The following is a 17,697-nucleotide window of genomic DNA, read 5'->3' on the forward strand; positions in this document are numbered from 1 at the left end:
GCAATGCATTCCTGTTCGGATGTGAGCAGGGTGAGAAGTGGATTTTGGGGCACAAAGGGAGACTTTTGGCCCTCTGCCTTCAGCTCGTGCTTAAACAGAGACTTCACCTCTACTTCCAAACCCACAGCTCACAGCCCTGGGGGATGGAGAAGCTCTGTTGGAATTGTTTTCTGGTAACGGGAAAGGAGTTAAAGGTCTCTGTGCATCACCAAGGAGCACAGTGCTGGCTCAGTGAGGTTCAGATGCATTCAATGGCAGCAGTTTCTTTCTGCACCACTGATGGAGCAGAGGAATATCAGGATTTTGACACCTCGTCCTTTGGGCAGAGAGCATTTGTGTGCTGTGATGGGTGATGCCATCAGCTGTCGGTGGAGAGAAAGGGAAAGAATAGAAATAAAGCTGGGAAGGGTCACTCCTGGTTCCTTACCATCACTGTAATTGTTATCAGGCTCGTTTTTGTTCTTAATGCAACTGCTATTAGCTCTGGCTATGTGTGACATCAGAGATTGGATGCCACCAAGATGCTGCCGATCCTGAAACAGAGCAGGAGGTGGAAGGGCCACATCTCTTCCTCTGGAACAACAGCTGGAGAAGGGAAAAGCAATCTCCCTCCAGCCCTAAATGGGCCCACGGCAGAGCTGGAGCTCTGGGGCTGCTGCTGAAGGGATGAGTGGGCTGGCCAGGGTTACTGCTCTGCACCACTCCCTCCTTCCTTCAACCTGCCCCAAGGAACGAGATAAAATCACATAGAGCCACATTCACTGAACAGGGGCAAGGAGCTGCCTGCCCACAAATAGGCAAGTTTTAGCCCTACATGGAACCATCCCTGCTCACCATAACCTCAAGTGACAGTTTCCCCATAAATGGAAGCAAGGAAGAGACTTTATTCCCAAGAGAAGCTGCTGGGAAGGACCAGGATCTTGTGCGGAGAGGCAATCCATCACTGTGAGCCATTCAGTGTGTGCATCCCAGTGCAAGCCCTGCTGTGAGCTCTGCTCCATGCACATCTGTCTTTACATTTCCAGAGAGCACGTGGAGTTAGCACAAGGAGGACAGCTTTTCCTGCACGCATTTTGTTGCTCTTTTCTTTACCGTGTATTTTATGGATAGCAGAGCCAAAGCGGGGATCGTCTGAAAGAGGCACCAATAAGGCCTCAAAGCCTGGTGAAAATGTTTTATTCGCCGCTGTCTGAAGGATTTCCAGGTCAGCCACTTAGATCACAACTAAGGGGACCTTGCAGCAAGTGTAAAGGTGCCATCCCCTTCCAAAAGCTGCTCTGCTCTGCTCCTCAGGCAAAAGTGAAGCTAACAGCTCTGGTTGTGGAGGGGGGGGGGAGGCAGCCAGCTCCATCACCAACAGCGCTCTGCACGCAGCAATTAGCTGCTCAGCTCAGTAACGAGCTCTGCCATCGCCTTCTGTGGTTATGGCCACGAGGACGGTGCTGCCCACGGGTCAGCGCACATCGCTTCAACGTCACCCGCTCCATATTACGACCACATTTGGGACACATGGGCTGATAAGGTGACAAATGAGCAGCGCTGCATCACTGCCTCCGTGTCCCAGCATTCACAGCCCCAACTTTTCCTTGCCCAGAAGAGCCGTGCCCTTTCCTCACCGCAGGAATTAGTGATGTAAAGCTGAACGTAATCCCCTGAAGGCAAATCTGCAGTTCAAGTCCAAGTGCCCACAGCACGGCCAGCGGGTTTTGTCCTGGGGGCTGAGACAGCCTTAAAGCCCACCAGCCCCTCCAGGTTACAAAGGCAACCAACCAAACCCCCCCCACCTCCCTTCCCTTCCCTTCCCTTTCAACAAGTCCATAACACAATAGATAAAAGAAAAACATAAAGGGGGGAGAGGGAAGGAGGGGGGGAAGGAGGGGAAACCCTCCCAGAACACTGAGCTAAGGCTGAGTGCATTTCCAGCAATGTGGTGAACGGATTGTCTGCCCCTGTGACTCTCAAAGGAATGCAATAAAGGGAAGACAGCAGCCCAGCAGGCAGCGGCTCGGGGAGCTGTCTGCCTTCCAGCCCCTTGATGTGATGCTTGAACAGGTGCAGCATAAAGGAGCTCAAGTGGTGATTATTGGGGCTGCTGGAACGGGTTTCCTCTCTGCTCTCTGATGAGATTTTCTTTCTTTCTTTCTTTCTTTTTTTTTTTTTTTCCTGTATAAAGAAACCACACCATTGCTGACCCCTCCAAGCCTACCCAGGAGGAGAGGAGCGAGAAGAGAAAGGCTGCTGGTGCCTGGGAGATGCTGGCACTGCTCCTGGGCTCATTGAAGCTCCTGGAAACCAGGAACGGTTCCCATGGAGCTGTGCTTGCAGCAGAACCGCTGATGTTGAGCTCCAGGTGTTCCAGCAGAAGCACTGGTTGTTGGGAAGAGCCACGTTTGTGTAAGCAAAGGGCCTCTGGCTGCCCCAGGGACAGCATCTGAGGGCACCGTTGGGCACCAGGAATGACTTTTCAGCTCTAATTTATACCACATCTGTAGAAAACAGCCAGGATTTACCATTTCTGCTTCATTTATTGATGGGGACAGCATCTGCATCATTTACTGATGGTCCTGTGTGAGAGGTGGTGAGACATGGGCAGCTCTGTGCCCTTTGGAGGCTCCGGGTGCAGCTGCCCCTGCTGGAGCTGTGGGAGTCTGCGATCCTTCAGGCTCCTGCTGGGCCTCTCCCCTAAGGATCAGTTATTTACGTGCTCGGGTTTTCCCCATTTCCCCCCACTTGCTCGGGGTGATGTGCCCAGGCTTAGGGCTGTTTGTTCCTCACGGCACACCGTGTTGGGACCTGCAGGTGCAATCCCACGGAGCATCCCTGCCTTTGCTTTGGGATCATTTCTTTTTACTGGTTTCCATCTGATTTCTGACATTCATCCTGCAGGGCATAAATCTCCAGAAAGGCTTTTTTTTTTTTTTTTTTCTTTTTTTTTTCCTCCTTCCACAAGAGGCAAGAAATCACAACCAAACAGGTGCCAACGGGTTAAACCCCTCCGGGAGGAGCCTCGGGAGCAGGACAGGCGGTGGCGCTCGCGGAGCCCCAATCTGTCAAAGAGGAATTGCGGAGATAATAGGATTTGGGGAACGGTCGCAACGGAGCGATCCATGGTGACCGGGGAACCCAACGGGCTGCACGGACTGAGCTCGGATTCCTGCTCGGTTTGCTCTAAAGGAGGAAGGGTGTAAAAAAAAAAATAGGAAGAAAGAAGCATAAAGCAGCCGGAGGAGGATTAAATAAACACACAAACAAAACAATAAAAAGCAAACGCACAGATCCACCCGAACCCAACAGAACGGCACCAGGCGGACGCGCGCACCGGGGGGGGAGGGGAGGGGGTAAAAGGGGAGAGGGAGGGGAGTGGGGGGAAATCCACGCAGAAACCCGCCCGACCCACTCAGGCTGCGATCCGTGAACCTCAGATTTTACCGGAGCGTGCGGGCGGCGCAGCCATGATTGCTGGATGGGGGGGGAGTAGAAGGGGGGGGGGCCGTGTGTGTGTACGTGTGTATGTATGTATGTACGTGCGTGTGTATGTGTGTGTACGTGTGTACGTGTGTCCCTACGTTGTTGCATGGGCGCGGGGCGAGCGTGCGGGGTGCGGGCGGGCGCGGGGCGGGGGCACGCCGCCGCCCCCGGGTTCCCCCCCCCCCCCACCTCCTCCCGGGCCAGCCCGGAGCACCGCCCGGCTCCGCACCGCCGCGCCGCCGCCACGGGGGGCCGGGCACCCCTCGCCCCCGGTGGGGCGGCCGTGTGAAAGGAGGCGGCGGGCGGGGAGGGGAGCGGGGAGGAGGAGTGTGTGCGTAAAGGGAGGAGAAGGGGGGGGGGGGGGGAAAGGAAACCCTCATGGAAGTATGAAGGAGATGGTGGGAGGCTGCTGTGTCTGTTCTGATGAGCGGGGCTGGGCGGAGAACCCGCTGGTGTACTGCGATGGACACGGCTGCAATGTGGCGGTGCACCAAGGTAGGAGCGCGGCCCCGCATCGCGCCCGCGGGGCAGAGAGGGGCGGAGGGGGGGGGAGCGGGGGCCGCCGCCTCCCCTGCCGGGAGCCCCGGAGGCCGGGGGAGCGGGGGCGAGGGGGGGGGGAGTGAGGGGGGGCTTTGTTTTCTCCCCATTGTTCCAAATAACGGTGTTGCCGACGGGCCGCCTCCGCCGCGGAGCCGCGCGGGGGGAGCGGAACCGACCGTCAGCTGCGCCCCGGGGTTGGGTGCGGGGGGGGCCCGCAGCGTGCGGGGCTCTGCGCGGTACCGGGAACCGACGGCCGGCCGCTTCCTGCCGCGGGGTGCGAGGGGGGAAAAAGGGGGGTCCGCACGGCCGGGAGGGGCGGGGAGAGGGGGGGGGTTGGGGTCGGGCCACCGCGGCGCGGAGGGGGGGGTTCAGACCCTCCGCCCCTCCGTGCCCCGCGGCCGCGCATGGCCCCGTGTAACCCCGCGGGGGCGGCCGCGGGCCCGGCAGCCGCCGCCTCCTCCGAGGGCAGGGAGGAAGCGGCCCTTCTCCTCCCCGAGATAAGCGCGATTTGCATTTTAAATGACTCGGAGCACGCCCCTAACACACGCGATGGGACCGGAAAGTTTGTCCTCCGCGCATCTCCCAGGAAATAGAGACGTGCGCGCGTTTGTGCGTCTTTAAATCCGACAGAGAGGAGCGGCGATCGACCCGGCTGGTTTGTTTTGAACAGCACCGAGGTTTCTGGTCTCATCTGGCGTGTCCGTGTTGCCGTCTATTATTATCCCATCCATCTCCCCGCGTGTCCCAACCCCTTCCTGCGCCGCTCTCCCCGCTGTCCGGCCGCACGAAATGCCTCCCGCATCAGGCGCGGCTCTGGGGGTCCGCAGGTGGAGCTTTCTTCTCCTTTTTCCCGTGCTTGTGCTGAGAGCAGGTGATGGGAGAGGGGATGAAGGAGGAAGCCAAGCCGGTCAGGGTTGCTCTGCGCTCCGTCGGTGCTCGGCATCTCCTGGTTGCCTCCGTGTTGGGTCTCTCTGGAAGGATGTTTGGCTTCTGAATGTCGGTGGTGCAGCTCTTCCATTCCTCCCATCTCTCATCGAACTGCATGTGAGGGAGTGGTTTCATTCACCGCTGTTTTTGGAGGGAGGTAAAGGATGCTGACATCCACGTGCTCGCTGCCAGGGTTCAGCTGGACGCTTCGATTTGGTGGCAAGAATGGTTTCAAGTTGTGGCACGTGAGGGTGCGTGCTTCTGGGCCCCATGGCCATGGAGATGGATGTGCAGGCAGGTTGTGTTGGTTTGGTAGAGCTGGAGCGTGTTGGAAGAGCCCCTGGGAGAGCACTGCTGGTGTGGTTGGAAAGCACAGCTGTGTAGTTAGGATGTAGGAGCTCATGGGGAGCAGAGCAGTGTGCTGGGGCTGCTCAGAACACCTTCAGTTTGCTCCCCAAGCACGGCAGCAGTGCGGTGTTTTGCTGGGCTTCAGGTTCCTAAAGAGAAGCAAACCATTGTGGGAGTTCATCTCATCTCCTTCCCCATGGCCACACACTGTGTTTGATGCCTGAATAGCTGCAGAACCACAGTTGGCTTTTGGGATGACTGTAGGGCTCAGTGAGGAACCCCCTGCTCAGCACAGAGCTGAGTTAAAAACCACCAGTACCGCTTCTGTGACAACACTGAGACATCTCTCCAGCAAAAAAAAATAATAATAATAATTCAAGACCTTAACAAAAATTGGAAACGAAATCTCCAAGAAGAACATTTGCAGATGACGTTTGCAGCTCTGCCTTATTGACAGACTGCTTTTCTCCTTGTTTTCTTCCCCGTTTTCCTTTTGGAAGCAGCGGGCACAGAAGCTCACGCTGGCTCCAGCTGAGTGCTTGCTGTTGGCCCTGAGCCTGTTGCTAAAGATGGACCCTCGGCAGGCTCCTCTGTCGTTGCTTTCATGTAGTTTCTATTTCCTTGTGTCTGTGCCTTGGCTCATCTTGCAGTCAGCTCTCTCAGTTTAACTCCAGCATTGCGTTCGTTTTCCTGGCTGAAGTAGAATAAAAGACATTAGAGAGATGGAGGGAGCCTGCTGTGGGTCGTGGCTGCTCCTTTCCCCGGGGACAGCACCGGATTGCTTCCAGCAGGATATTTTCAGATGCTTTGTCCAACCTAGTTTCAAATGTCTCGAGTGGCCGGGATTCCGTTCCAACTGCCAGCTCGCATCTGAAAGTGGAATACAGGAGATAGAATTTGCTCTTTCCTGGGAGAATTCCCCCACCTGGACACACACAGCTTTATTTCTTACCCCTGCCTTTACCAGCTCTGTTGCTGTAAACCCACCTGTGCGGTGCTCAGGTTCACCAAAGCTCCCTCAAGGCCTCAACAGAGAGCATCCATGGGCAGACGGAGGGAGAAGGTGATGGGCTTCAAGCAGCACGGCCCTGTGGGACAAGGAGGTGAATGTTAGAGGTGTGGGAGTGCAGCTTGCAGAGGGAAACCCCTGAGACAACCCATAGGGGTGCGAAAAGCAAGAGGGATGCCTGGTGCAGCTGGGTGAGACAGCAGTTTTGTTGGGAGACGGAGTTAACACATAACCTGTTCCTGGGGTGCTCCTGAATACCCAAATTCAGTGCTCACCTCATTCCCTTCACCACGCTGAGATCGTGTCTCACTGTTAATCATGGTGAAGGTGCTTAGCAGCCAGCTATGGGACAGTGGTAGATTCAGATCACTGGTGATGCTCGCAAAGTTAAGGGGTCAGAATTTACCCCATTTGTGTTCATTGGGCACAACTGGTCCCGGCCTCTCAAGTGCTGCATTCCCACTTAGGGCAGATTCTCACTGGAATGCTGCACTCTGGGTGTGAGCTCGTTGGATCACTGTGTCGTGCTGGACCTCTCACTGTGGGCTGCCTGCTGTTGTTGGGTGTGGAAACGAGAAAGGGGAAGGGAATGCTGCTCGAGTGTAATTCTTGGTTCTGTTACCCACTTCTGACTGCTAAGGCAGGAATTGGTCCATTCAGAGATGGTCAAATGAATGTTTCTGCTTCCCTTGCAGCTTGCTATGGGATTGTCCAGGTTCCTACTGGACCGTGGTTCTGTCGGAAATGTGAATCTCAAGAGAGAGCCGCCAGGGTGGTGAGTACAGAACCCCTGTGTTCCTACAGGGAGCAGATTGGGGCAGGGCCCTTCGTGCCACTGCCCTGCCCGAGGGATCCCAGCTCTGCCCATACCCTACAGTGTGACTTTAAGCACAGAATTCACCCCTCACCTTCCCGAGAGACCAATTCTCTTTCCAAATCTTTCCCTTCATTTCTTATTTGTGCAATAGGAGGGATTCTATCAGAGGGCTCTCTGAACCGTTTCAATGGGAGCGCTGCCAAAGGAGCTTGTAAGCAAAGGAAAATCTGGAGACCTCAAGCATAACGGTGTGCTCGTAAAAGGTTGTGGCTCTTCTGTGCAGCTCCTCAGAAAGTTTTGCAGTGGTGGAGAGTTGTCGTCACCTGAGACACTGCTGCATGGGCTGGCATTCCCATCTCGCTTGCAGCAATGGTCTCCTGCGTGAAGGATTTGTTGCATAGAGGAAGGAAATACCAGGATGCTGAACCAGGGCTTCATTTCTGCCTAAGTAGCAATGTAGCTGCATGGAACGCTTTGCAAATGTTCTTAATTAATCTTGGTGGGGCAGAGAAGTGGAACCCATCGGGCCAGGAGCGCCCCTGAGGTCTGCCTGCGGGGCAGTTATTTGTGTGGGCTGTGAGGTTGTAGCACAGCAGCTCCTTGCAGTGCCTGCCCTCATCAGATGGGGCTGCACCAGCTGCTGCTGAGGGCCTGGATGCAGATCTGTCAGCTGTACTGGAGCCATTCCCTCTGCTCTGCCCTAAGTCCTAGATAGCTCCCTGCTTCGCTTCCTTCCAAGTGGGTTTCGATTAAAGCCTGGCCTTTCTCAAACACAGAAGAGCTCAGCTGGGATGGTTAGCACTGGTGGATGCTCGCGCTGCCTTCTGAGCTGGTTCAGCTCATTTTTGGGTGAAGCCAACGGAGGGGATCTCTGCAGGTGTGTGCTCCATCCTAGGTGGGCTTTGCTCACTGCAGGACAGAAGTGTGATATGCTTCACAGATGGGCGAAGAACTTGGCAAGGATGGGTGGATGGGGGAAGTAGGTATCTGTGCCATGCATCCTGCATCACAGTGACTCGTTCCTCATTGGAAGCGGGAGTGTAAACAAGACCAGACTTTCAGACCTGAGCTCTCCTCCCTTTGCGAGACTCCGCTTTGATGCACGGCAGTAAAGAGGATCAAATGTGTCTCTGAGCAGCTTTACATCCTGCAGATCGTTTGAGAGCAAAGAAAGGAATTTGGGTTTCGTGAGCCTCCTTCCTCCCCCGTCTCGCAGGTAAAGAGAAGCCCTCCAGTGGAGCAGCAGTGCAACCATAGTAGTGCACACAGCTCCCCCTCACCTGCGCTCGTCACAAGGGTTCCCACTTTCCTCTTGTGCTTCAGGCACTTCCAACTGCCTCCAAGGTGTCATACGAACATCACCCCCACAGGTGGTTGCTCATTTAGCTCACCCTCACTGAAATCTGTTGGACGCTGCATGCTGGGCTTCAGTCATACCCTTCCATCCTGCAGCATTCAGCCCTGCTGCTCCGATAACCGAGCGGTGATAATCTTCCTTCCCAAAGCAGAGCTGGGGGCAACTTCCTATCCAAATCCTTCACCTTTCCAGTCATAGCAACAGATGTGCAGATGGGTAAATGCGTGAAAGGAATCTTCTTTGATGCAGTGTGATCAGAGGGAGGGAAATGAGTCAGGTCCCGGGCGATGCGCACAGCCCCGCTGCTGCGGTGCCATCGGATGTGCGCTCCGTGGTGCAGCACTGCCGTGGGTATCGCTGCATCTCTGCTGCAGTGCTGCCTGCCTGCACACACTGCTCACAGAGGGACGCTGCTTTCTGAGAGCAAAACCCACTCCCGGCAGCGGGACGAATTGAGATTTGTGTTTCTTTCGTTGCAAACTCCTTTGCAAGACAGCAGCGTCTTTCTTCTCTGTCTGTCTCCGTAGACAAAGCTTGTAAGCAGCTTTGAGGTTCCACAACAAGTGTGTGCATTGGCTAAATATTGATACTTCTGCTTTGAAAGCAAGATAGGAAGGTGCAAAGGATGTTGCTCTCCTTGAAAACTTTGTGGTTTCTGCGTCTGTGCTTTAGGGGGGGTCCATCTCCTCCATCTCCTCTTTGGTTTCGGAAGGAGCTCAGTGCTCTGGGGGATGCTCCCATGGCTCTGTCCCTGAATCCACAGCCCTGGGGGGGGTCAGGAGCTCCAACCTTGCTTTTAATCAACCAACTCCACTCTTTTCCCAAAGAATGAAAGTAAAAACCCCGGAGGCTGCACAGGTTGAGTGAAAGGAGGAGGTACCGTTAATCCCTGCCCGCATCCCGGCTCAGATGTGCGGGTCCCTAAAGGATGCAGCCGATGCTTTGTGCTTACCGTAAGCAGCTCAAACCCATCCACTTTGTAATCAAATTGTCTGGCGAGCCCGGTGAGCTGCGATGGCCAGAGGGCACTCATGTGAGGGATCATGTGAAGGCTTTAGCTGTCATTTAGAGGCAGGGCTATTAAAAGTCTTGTGTGGGGCCGATGGAGCTGTTAACCCCTCTTGTTACAATCAGAGCTTTGCTAATCGCGTGGTGGGAGAGCCGCTTTGATCCGAGGGGTGGAGGGGAGAGCGGAGGGGCCTTTTCAAGTGCAAATTTCTTATTACAGTGTCTCAGTTCACCCAGTTGTTTTTTCTGTCTTGGCTTTCCATGCTAATTGTGAGAGCCTCTCCGTCAGTCTGGACCCAAGCAGCAGCAGTGTGAACCGTGTAGTCCAAGCAGAGTTGCAAGGGAAAGTGAGGCGGGCACCGGTTTTCGTCCCTTCGTCACTTATTTGTGCATTGTCGTGGGGATTTGAGAGCTGGGATGAGCCTCCCTGCTGCCCACAGCACCGCAGACCCACTGGTTGTGTCTGAATGTCAGCAGGAGGAGCACTGAGCTCCATGAGGATGCCTGCCTCTGTGGAAGGAATTTGGGGATGGGTGAAGATGCCCACCTTTATGGAAGGTCTTTGGGGATGTATAAGGATGTCTACCTCTATGGAGGACCTTTGGGGGTGTATGAGGATGCCCACTTTTATGGAAGGTCTTTGGGGATGTATAAGGATGTCTACCTCTATGGAGGACCTTTGGGGGTGTATGAGGATGCCCACCTCTATGGAAGGTCTTTGGGGATGTATAAGGATGTCTACCTCTATGGAGGACCTTTGGGGGTGTATAAGGATATCTACCTCTATGGAGGACCTTTGGGGGTGTATGAGGATGCCCACCTCTATGGAAGGTCTTTGGGGATGTATAAGGATGTCTACCTCTATGGAGGACCTTTGGGGGTGTATGAGGATGCCCACCTCTATGGAAGGTCTTTGGGGCTGGGTGAGGATGCCCACCTTTGTGGACCGTGCTATTATTATTATTTTTTTTTTTACAAATCTGGTATTTCTGCTAGGGAATGAGAAGGGCTGAGCATCACAGGGCTGGGAGAAGGTCCCCTGTGTGTGCCAGCGTGCCCCCAAACCTCCCCTGTGCACATCTGTATACGGAAACTGAGGATCCAGAGCAGACAGCAGTGAGCAGTGCTGGGTTATGGGGCTGGGAATCCATGGCTCCCAATGCCCAGCTGTTGGAAATGTTACAACAGCCCCAGTCATGAGACTGGCTGGAAAAAAAAAAAAAAAAAAAAAAAAAATCACAAGAGAAAGAGAAAAGGAAGGAAGGAAAGAGGCAAAGATAGATAATGGCTTCTGCTTATTTGCCTTTTGCTCTCTGAGTCACGGTTTTCAGTTTTACTTCACGACCGCAAGGACCAAAACTTCTTTTTGAAAAGCCCCATGAAAGTCAAGAGCTGCCTGTGGCCCCCGGGCTGGGGCTTAAAGGTGTCCATATCACACAGTCTGACGCAGCTCAGTGTCTTTTTGTACCCACACCACTCTCAGCCCTCCTTCCACTTCCTCTCCTTGAAAGCAGCCCCGTCTTTCAGAAGCACATTCTAAACCCAGCACCCTTCTCCCAGCCCCGTGCCCTGGGGGAGGGGGGGTCAGATTAAACTGGTTGTTTCTGCTTCATTTCAAGAGATGTGAGCTGTGTCCCCACAAAGATGGAGCCCTGAAACGGACTGACAACGGAGGTGAGTAGCTCTGTGCAGAGCATTGGGGTCCCAGCAGCTCTCCTGGCTGCAAAGCAGTTCTCCTTTGAGCTGCATCACCGGCAAGATGAAGCTGGAGGCCCAAAGGATGAGAGCATTCTGCCCTGAGAAATCAGTTTTCAGAAAGGCTTCCACACCTGCCTGCCATGCATCCTGGTAGAGGTGAGGGAGGTCTTTATTCTGATGGAGAATAATATTTAGACAGGAAGCCCTGAGCCCTGGGTGTATTTTGCAGCAGTGTCTGCTAGAAGAACCTTAGTGCAACAGCATCCCCACGTTGGGGGATTGCTTTGTAATAGCATAGCATCTTCCTACTGTCATTATGTGGTTTGGGCAGGTCTGTGCACACGAGGTGTTGTACACGTGTCACTGTACACTCATAGCCTGAGTGCTTTGAGTGCTGTGTGATTCTGTAACCATAGAGCCCAGCTCTGCCCATCTGAATGAGCCCGCCCTCATTCTAACCAATTTCTGTCAGTGCAGTCAGCATACCAGCATGGATCAGCCCCCAAAGGCTCCTGACCTTCAAGCTTTCTCAGTTCTGTCCCGACCAGATGGAATTTCAGCTTACACATCTAATTTGGGAAGTGTCTTGGTGGCTTCAGATTGTAATCTCACTTGGCTTGGTGAAAAAGAGCCTTCTTCAGCCACTGATAGCAGCCAATAAAGGGAGCTTTGTTCCCACTGGCACGGGACTACATGTCAGACTCACCCCACCAGCATCACTTACTGCTGGGATGCTGTCCATGGCTTTGGTGAGATCTGCAGCGCTGGGTTACGAGTCCACAGGGTGCTTTGAAGGGCACTGAGTGCTGCACGGTGCTTTTCCCTTCGTATCTGCCCATCTTTCTCCCACAAAGGCTCTGATTCCTAACCAAGTTACAACAAGCACCGTTTCAAATCTAATATCTAACTCAAGTTGGCTTCCTTCCTGTATTCTCTTCCTTCTTTCCCTGCCGTGCCTGTCTGCAGCCCTGTGTGAGCAGAGGGCTCTGCTGGGCTGCAGCACGTTTAGCACTGCTCTGCCTTTGCTTCCCCAGGGTGGGCCCACGTTGTGTGTGCTCTGTACATCCCGGAGGTGCAGTTTGCCAACGTGCTGACCATGGAGCCCATCGTCCTGCAGTACGTTCCTCACGACCGCTTCAACAAGGTGAGCCCTCTTTGCTCTCTCCCTGCCCCAAGCATCCTTACCCTGCCTTGCTTCGTGGCTTCTTTTAGTCCTCCGTGCCTCCTGTCGAATTTATTTGAAACCTCTGGGTACTGAGATCTCCTTAAAAAGGACTCCCAGAGCAAATCCTGCTTGCAAGTAACGTTTGATCCCCTCTTTTCCTCTCCCCCAACGCGGCCACCTGCACAACCTCCCAGCTCCTCCAAGCTGCGTGCTTATTTTTGATCAAATCACCTGTTTTGATCAAACGCATCCATTGTTTGGGGCTGAAGAAGGGGATGCACGAGTTGCGTGCGTGGCACGGAGAAACAACCGCAGCTGCCATCACAGGAGGGAGACGATACGAGATCTGAGCTCCTGAGAGCTTTGCCTCCTGGAGAACAGCGGGAGCAAAGCAGTCTGCCTCTCTGAGAGATTCCTTCTCCTTTTTTTTTTTGCAGACCTGCTACATCTGTGAGGAGCAGGGCAGGGAGAGCAAAGCAGCTTCTGGGGCGTGCATGGCGTGCAACCGGCACGGCTGTCGGCAAGCTTTCCATGTCACCTGGTGAGCTCCATCCACTCTGCATCAGTCCCAGCTGGTGGTTTTGCTGCTGTGGCTTTGGGGCTGCAGCACACAGTGGTGTAAAGCTTGGGGCAAATCCCCCCCCCCCCCCCGTGTGTGTTCTGTGTGAGGGGTATCTCATCCCTGTGCTGTTTGTAAGGGGAACTTCCCCAGGAAGGCTGAGGTTTCAGCAAAGCCTTCCCCGGTGAGAATGAGGGCTGGGGATTTCCCTAGGACTGTATGGAATCCAAGGAGAGAAGGGATGATGAGTCATGAGCCAGGAATGTTCCTTTTCCAGCACAGTATCATCTAGATGATGCGATGTTAAGGGCTGATATCCTCGTGTACCCCTGCAGCCTGAAAGCAGCATTGCCCACCAGCACAACGAGGGGATTCCCAGCTCTGTGCAGATTCCTCCCTCCTTGTGTCTCCTGCTGGAACTGCCGCTGCTCCTTTAAGAAAAGCAAAAATTGCTCAGCAGTTTGGTGGAAAAGCAGTGGCAATTTTAACAGTCTTAATATGGATTTAAAACAGTCTGAACTCTGCTTCCCCATCCACTTCCCCCAAAAACTGTTAGCCAAACAAAAACGGGAGGATTCACGACCTTCCCTGGGTGTCCTGAACTGCTGTTTGCCCATTTCTGAAATACGACATCTGGCTGTGTGTAATTGCTGCTATCCTCCTCCTGATTGCATGTATTCCAGTGCCCAGATGGCCGGCCTCTTGTGTGAGGAAGAAGTCCTGGAAGTTGACAACGTCAAGTATTGTGGCTACTGCAAGTACCACTTCAATAAGATGGTGAGTTTCCTCATCCTTCCAGTGGGGGTTTTTTTGTTGTGCATAAAGCATCATCTTCATCCTGCATTTGGCTTCCCTGATCCCACCTGTGTGGCTGCAGAAGCGATCCTGAGATGTCAAAGGGAAGTTTTCTCTTAGAAGGAGAGTGTTAATTGCTGCGCTTGGTGCAAGGGATGGCAGGAGATGGGAAAGGAGAGCAGGGAGTTAGCATGCACCCTGAGCAGGAGGTGTAACAGAACAGCCCGAGCTTCTGCCATAGGACAGGGAGAGTCCAGAAGGGGTGTGGAGTCATTTGTGGGTGGTTGGAGGAGTATTTGAGGCAAAGGATTTCCCCTATTAATTACAGGAGAGAGAGGCATCGTTAGCAGACACCTGCTCTCCCCCTCCAGCAAAAAGGAAACCTGGCCTCTCCATAGTGTGTGTCTCTGTGGCTTTTTGCTGCCTGCTTTGCCCACTTCCCTCCCTTCTCATCAGTGCTATCACACACTGACTGATGTCAGCTTCCCCTCCAAGCTGGAGGACCCCCCCCCCCCTGCCCTGCAGGGACCCTCAGTATTTGCTGTGAGTGCAGCTCAAATCTGGGGTGAACAGCAATATTCCTGCTAGCACCCAGAGCCCGGGCAGCCTTCCCCACAGCCCCACACGAGACCACAGACTGCATGCTGTGTCTCAGGAGGGTTGATTTGTCTGCTTCCATTCCTCTGATCTGCAGAATGGTGGATTCCGTGTTAGGAGCAGGGGTATCTGATGCAGGTAGAATTCAGTCCCTCGTGTTGTGAACCATTCACTTACCGTGGCGTAGCTCAATGAAAGCTGGGCTCTATAAAACTGTTCCCTCTCTCTGTTCCTGACCCCCACCCCTGCTTTCCATGACTCCCCTTCCCCGCTGACCCCAGAAGACCTCACGGCACTCTGCAGGCAGCTCCTTCATTGCTGGCAGGCGGAGCAGATCCACGTCCCCCACCCAGGAGAAGCACGTGTCCCACCACGAAAGGCCAAAGAAGGTGAGATGTGTGTGCAGAGCTCTCAGTCCTGAGGCAGAGTGATGGGGGTGAGGAGGGGAAGAGAACGCAGGGAGCGTGGATGGATCCTCAGGGGGGCTCTGCAAAGAGATCTGCGTTCAGAGATCTGAACCGTGGCTGCGTTTTATGATGGGAACCCAGAAATGTGCGAATAGAGCACGGAGGAATGGAAGCCAGGTTGTGTGTCTGGATTATAGAGGTGTCCTGGCAGAGCGTGCACAGCTTTCCCATCTCCGTGTTATGGCACACTGACGCTGTGCTGTGGGTTCCATCTGCAGGGCTGATCCCTGGCAGTACTTTGAGCTGTGATGTTAAGAGCTTGATAAAGTGGGGGTCATTATCCTCAGTTCCCTGATCCCAACTTTTAGGGGACTGATGAGAAAACTATGCTTTGGCCAGCAGCTTAATTGCCAGCAACAGCACCACTTCCTATAACATAGGCAGTGCTTTGTGCCACCTGCTTCAAATCCACTCTTGAAAATAACTTACATTTGCTAAGCAAGTATTTAGAAGAGCACTGCGTGCCAGGTCTGACGAGTGCCAGCGTTGTTTGTTTAACTGTGCTGGTTAAGGTGTACTCATCAAAATTGCTGCAAGGTTACAGGCCGTGTTAACAGCACGCCGGGGTTCATAATTAACCCAACTGAGCCACGTGATGAAGGTTTGTATTTCAAGGAGAAACAGCAGTGAGCACAGAGGGCAGAATCCCAGCAGAGCTCTGGCTTTCCCCCTTTGCACCCCGAAACAGGAGTGTAGGATCTGCAGTGGAAATAACATGGGAGGGAATGCATTCAGTACTGCCAGTTTTTAATCCTGCATGGGCCAGGCTGTGGTTTTTGTTTGGAAAAACCCAGAATTATTGCAACAAATGACCTCTGCATGGTTTTTGCTGTGGTCAAAAGCCAAATTACGCCGTTGTGATGTGGTGACCCGATGGAAATGGCAGCGTGAGTTTTCTAAGCCCTGCCCTCAGTGTGGGGCTGCCTGCTTGTTTTCATGTGTGTGCTCTCTCCTTGTTGCAGTAGGCATCCTCAGCATGAATAAATGATGCTGAGTGGGTAATCACGGTGACCCACATCCAGCAGCAGCCCTTGGGTTGTGTGGCCGGAGCCTGGTGGATCCCAGCCCAGTTTCCAGGCTTTCAGAAGCAATGTGGCCATGGCGAATCCCTGCTGGCAGGCTCAGCTGAGAGCCCATAAGCTGTGTGGGCAGGAAAGCCGTCTCCCTCTTTATTTACAGAGGTTATCCTTCAACATCCAGCTTGAAACGCTGCCCACCGTGCCCATGAGGTGCTTGGGAAGCTTGCCCAAACCTACCTGATATGTGTGCAAACAAGGCAAGCCTCACTTCCCAGGTCTGCACGTACCCAGTGACACCGAGTCAGTAAATTTCCCACTGGTGACAAGGCTCAAACATACTGGGAGTGTTTGCTCCTCGTGTGTGTGTGCTCAGCTGCTGGGAGGGGAGGAGGAAGGAGAAAGAGCATCTGTGCACGGGCAGGGAGGTTGGCACGGGGCGAAGCGCTGCTCTGGAACGCACTATTTTTAGGCAGGAGCAGTCGGGGGGGGGGGGGGGATGGTGGGAGGGCAGGGCTGGGTGATGGGCTGGGATGATAACTGACAGTGCAAAGCTGGGGGCTGGCAGAGCTCTGGTGTGTTTGCACAGCTCTGGCTGGGTGCAGGCTGGTGGGTCGGGTGGGCAGCGCTGCTCGCCGGTTTGGAAAGCAGGTCAGCGCCAGGGGGAAGCAAAAGCAGGAGGGCTGGGGTTTTATTTATAGCTTCCTGGTGTTGCTTGGCACTATTGTTGGCCTCCGGGCTCCTTCTGAAGCATGCAGAGTCCGTCTTGTTGCTGTGGGTGCAGTGAGGCCCTGGTGGGGCTGGCAGTGCTTGGTGCAGCTGCAGCGCCAGGGCTGAATCGTCTGCGTCCCCATGGGGAGGGCAGGAAGCACAGAGTGGGGCTGCAGGGGCAAAGCAGCAGAGCTGGGGGTTGTAAGGGTGCTTAGAAGGGGCAGGGAGGAGGGATGGGGCTGAGCCCAAATTGGGTCCGAACCCAAAATGGAGCTGAGCCCAAATTGGGGTTGAACCCAAATTGAGGCTTCCCGCAGAGTTTTGGAGTACATGAGGTGCAGGGTGTGATCTAACCACACGTGTTGCAGGGCAGCTGAGCGTGCTGCTGCACTGAGCTGCTGCAGGACAGCTTTGTCCTGAGTCTGTCCACCTGTATGGCTGTCGGGTCCCATCCTGCTGAATGCTCACTGCACAGCACAGTGTGTGAGCTGCGGGCTGCAGGTGCTCTGCATGGCATTCAGTGCCCCCACCCAGAGCAGAGCAGTGCTTTAGAGGAGCACAAAGCCAGGAGCACCACGCTGAACCCCTTGGCTTCAGTATGACAACAGAGCTGGGCTTTGGGCTCCTGAGCCCTGCTGGGAAGCAGCCTGGTGTTTGTGAAGAATCTTGTTCTCTGCAGGACAAGGGGTGATTGTGATGTGGGACTGCAGGCCAGCATCAAGATCCCCCACCCCCCTTGCAGGCACTAATGATACCAAACCCAGCATTTCCTTCTATGCTGTCCTGAAAATGGGAGAGTTCCAAGCTTCGGACATGCCAGAAGTTAGAAAAAAGGTCCCCGTTTATTTCCTTGGGGTTGGTAGTGCCGTGTGTGTGCTCTGCCTTAGGGGAGCCTTTGCAGGGCTTGTTTAAAAAGAGATAGAAAGAAAGGAAGAAAGGAACAAAACAATAGCTAAACACCAAGGAAATGCTGGAGTTGAATGAAGTGCAGATGTTCTGTCACCTATATTGTCTGCTGGAAATGCATAGAAAAATAAATTACTACGCTCTGTGGAATGTAGTTTGTCCCACCAGGAGTGAATGGGAGCACAGAAACACTACAAGATATAAAGGCATAAAGTCCTTGGGCAGAAACACTCACCCAGTGCTGCTCTTAATGAGCAGAGATGCTCATCCAGTGCTGCTCTTCCCAAACTTCTGGAACCCGTGAGCAAA

At 54.0% G+C, this 17,697-nt stretch overlaps 1 protein-coding gene across 4 annotated transcripts in view; it reads left to right on the plus strand.

Annotated features, from left to right (window-relative positions):
- The first annotated feature begins 3,798 nt into the window (after window positions 1-3,798).
- MLLT6 (MLLT6, PHD finger containing) overlaps window positions 3,799-17,697 on the plus strand; it is a 37,607-nt gene continuing 23,708 nt past the window's right edge. Inside the window, exons 1-7 of one of the 4 annotated variants that reach the window (XM_085211265.1) lie at window positions 3,799-3,963; window positions 6,988-7,067; window positions 11,094-11,148; window positions 12,207-12,316; window positions 12,775-12,878; window positions 13,580-13,673; window positions 14,570-14,677. In XM_085211265.1, the coding sequence (XP_085067391.1) occupies window positions 3,855-3,963; window positions 6,988-7,067; window positions 11,094-11,148; window positions 12,207-12,316; window positions 12,775-12,878; window positions 13,580-13,673; window positions 14,570-14,677 (660 nt within the window). In that variant the 5' untranslated portion in view covers window positions 3,799-3,854. Of the gene's footprint in view, window positions 3,964-6,987; window positions 7,068-11,093; window positions 11,149-12,206; window positions 12,317-12,774; window positions 12,879-13,579; window positions 13,674-14,569; window positions 14,678-17,697 lie in introns of those variants that run through there. The other 3 variants (XM_085211266.1, XM_003213077.5, XM_085211267.1) reach the window with 3 other exon arrangements.

This window comes from Meleagris gallopavo, chromosome 29 (genome assembly GCF_905368555.1).
Source record: "Meleagris gallopavo chromosome 29, MGAL_WU_HG_1.1, whole genome shotgun sequence".
NCBI lineage: Eukaryota > Metazoa > Chordata > Aves > Galliformes > Phasianidae > Meleagris > Meleagris gallopavo.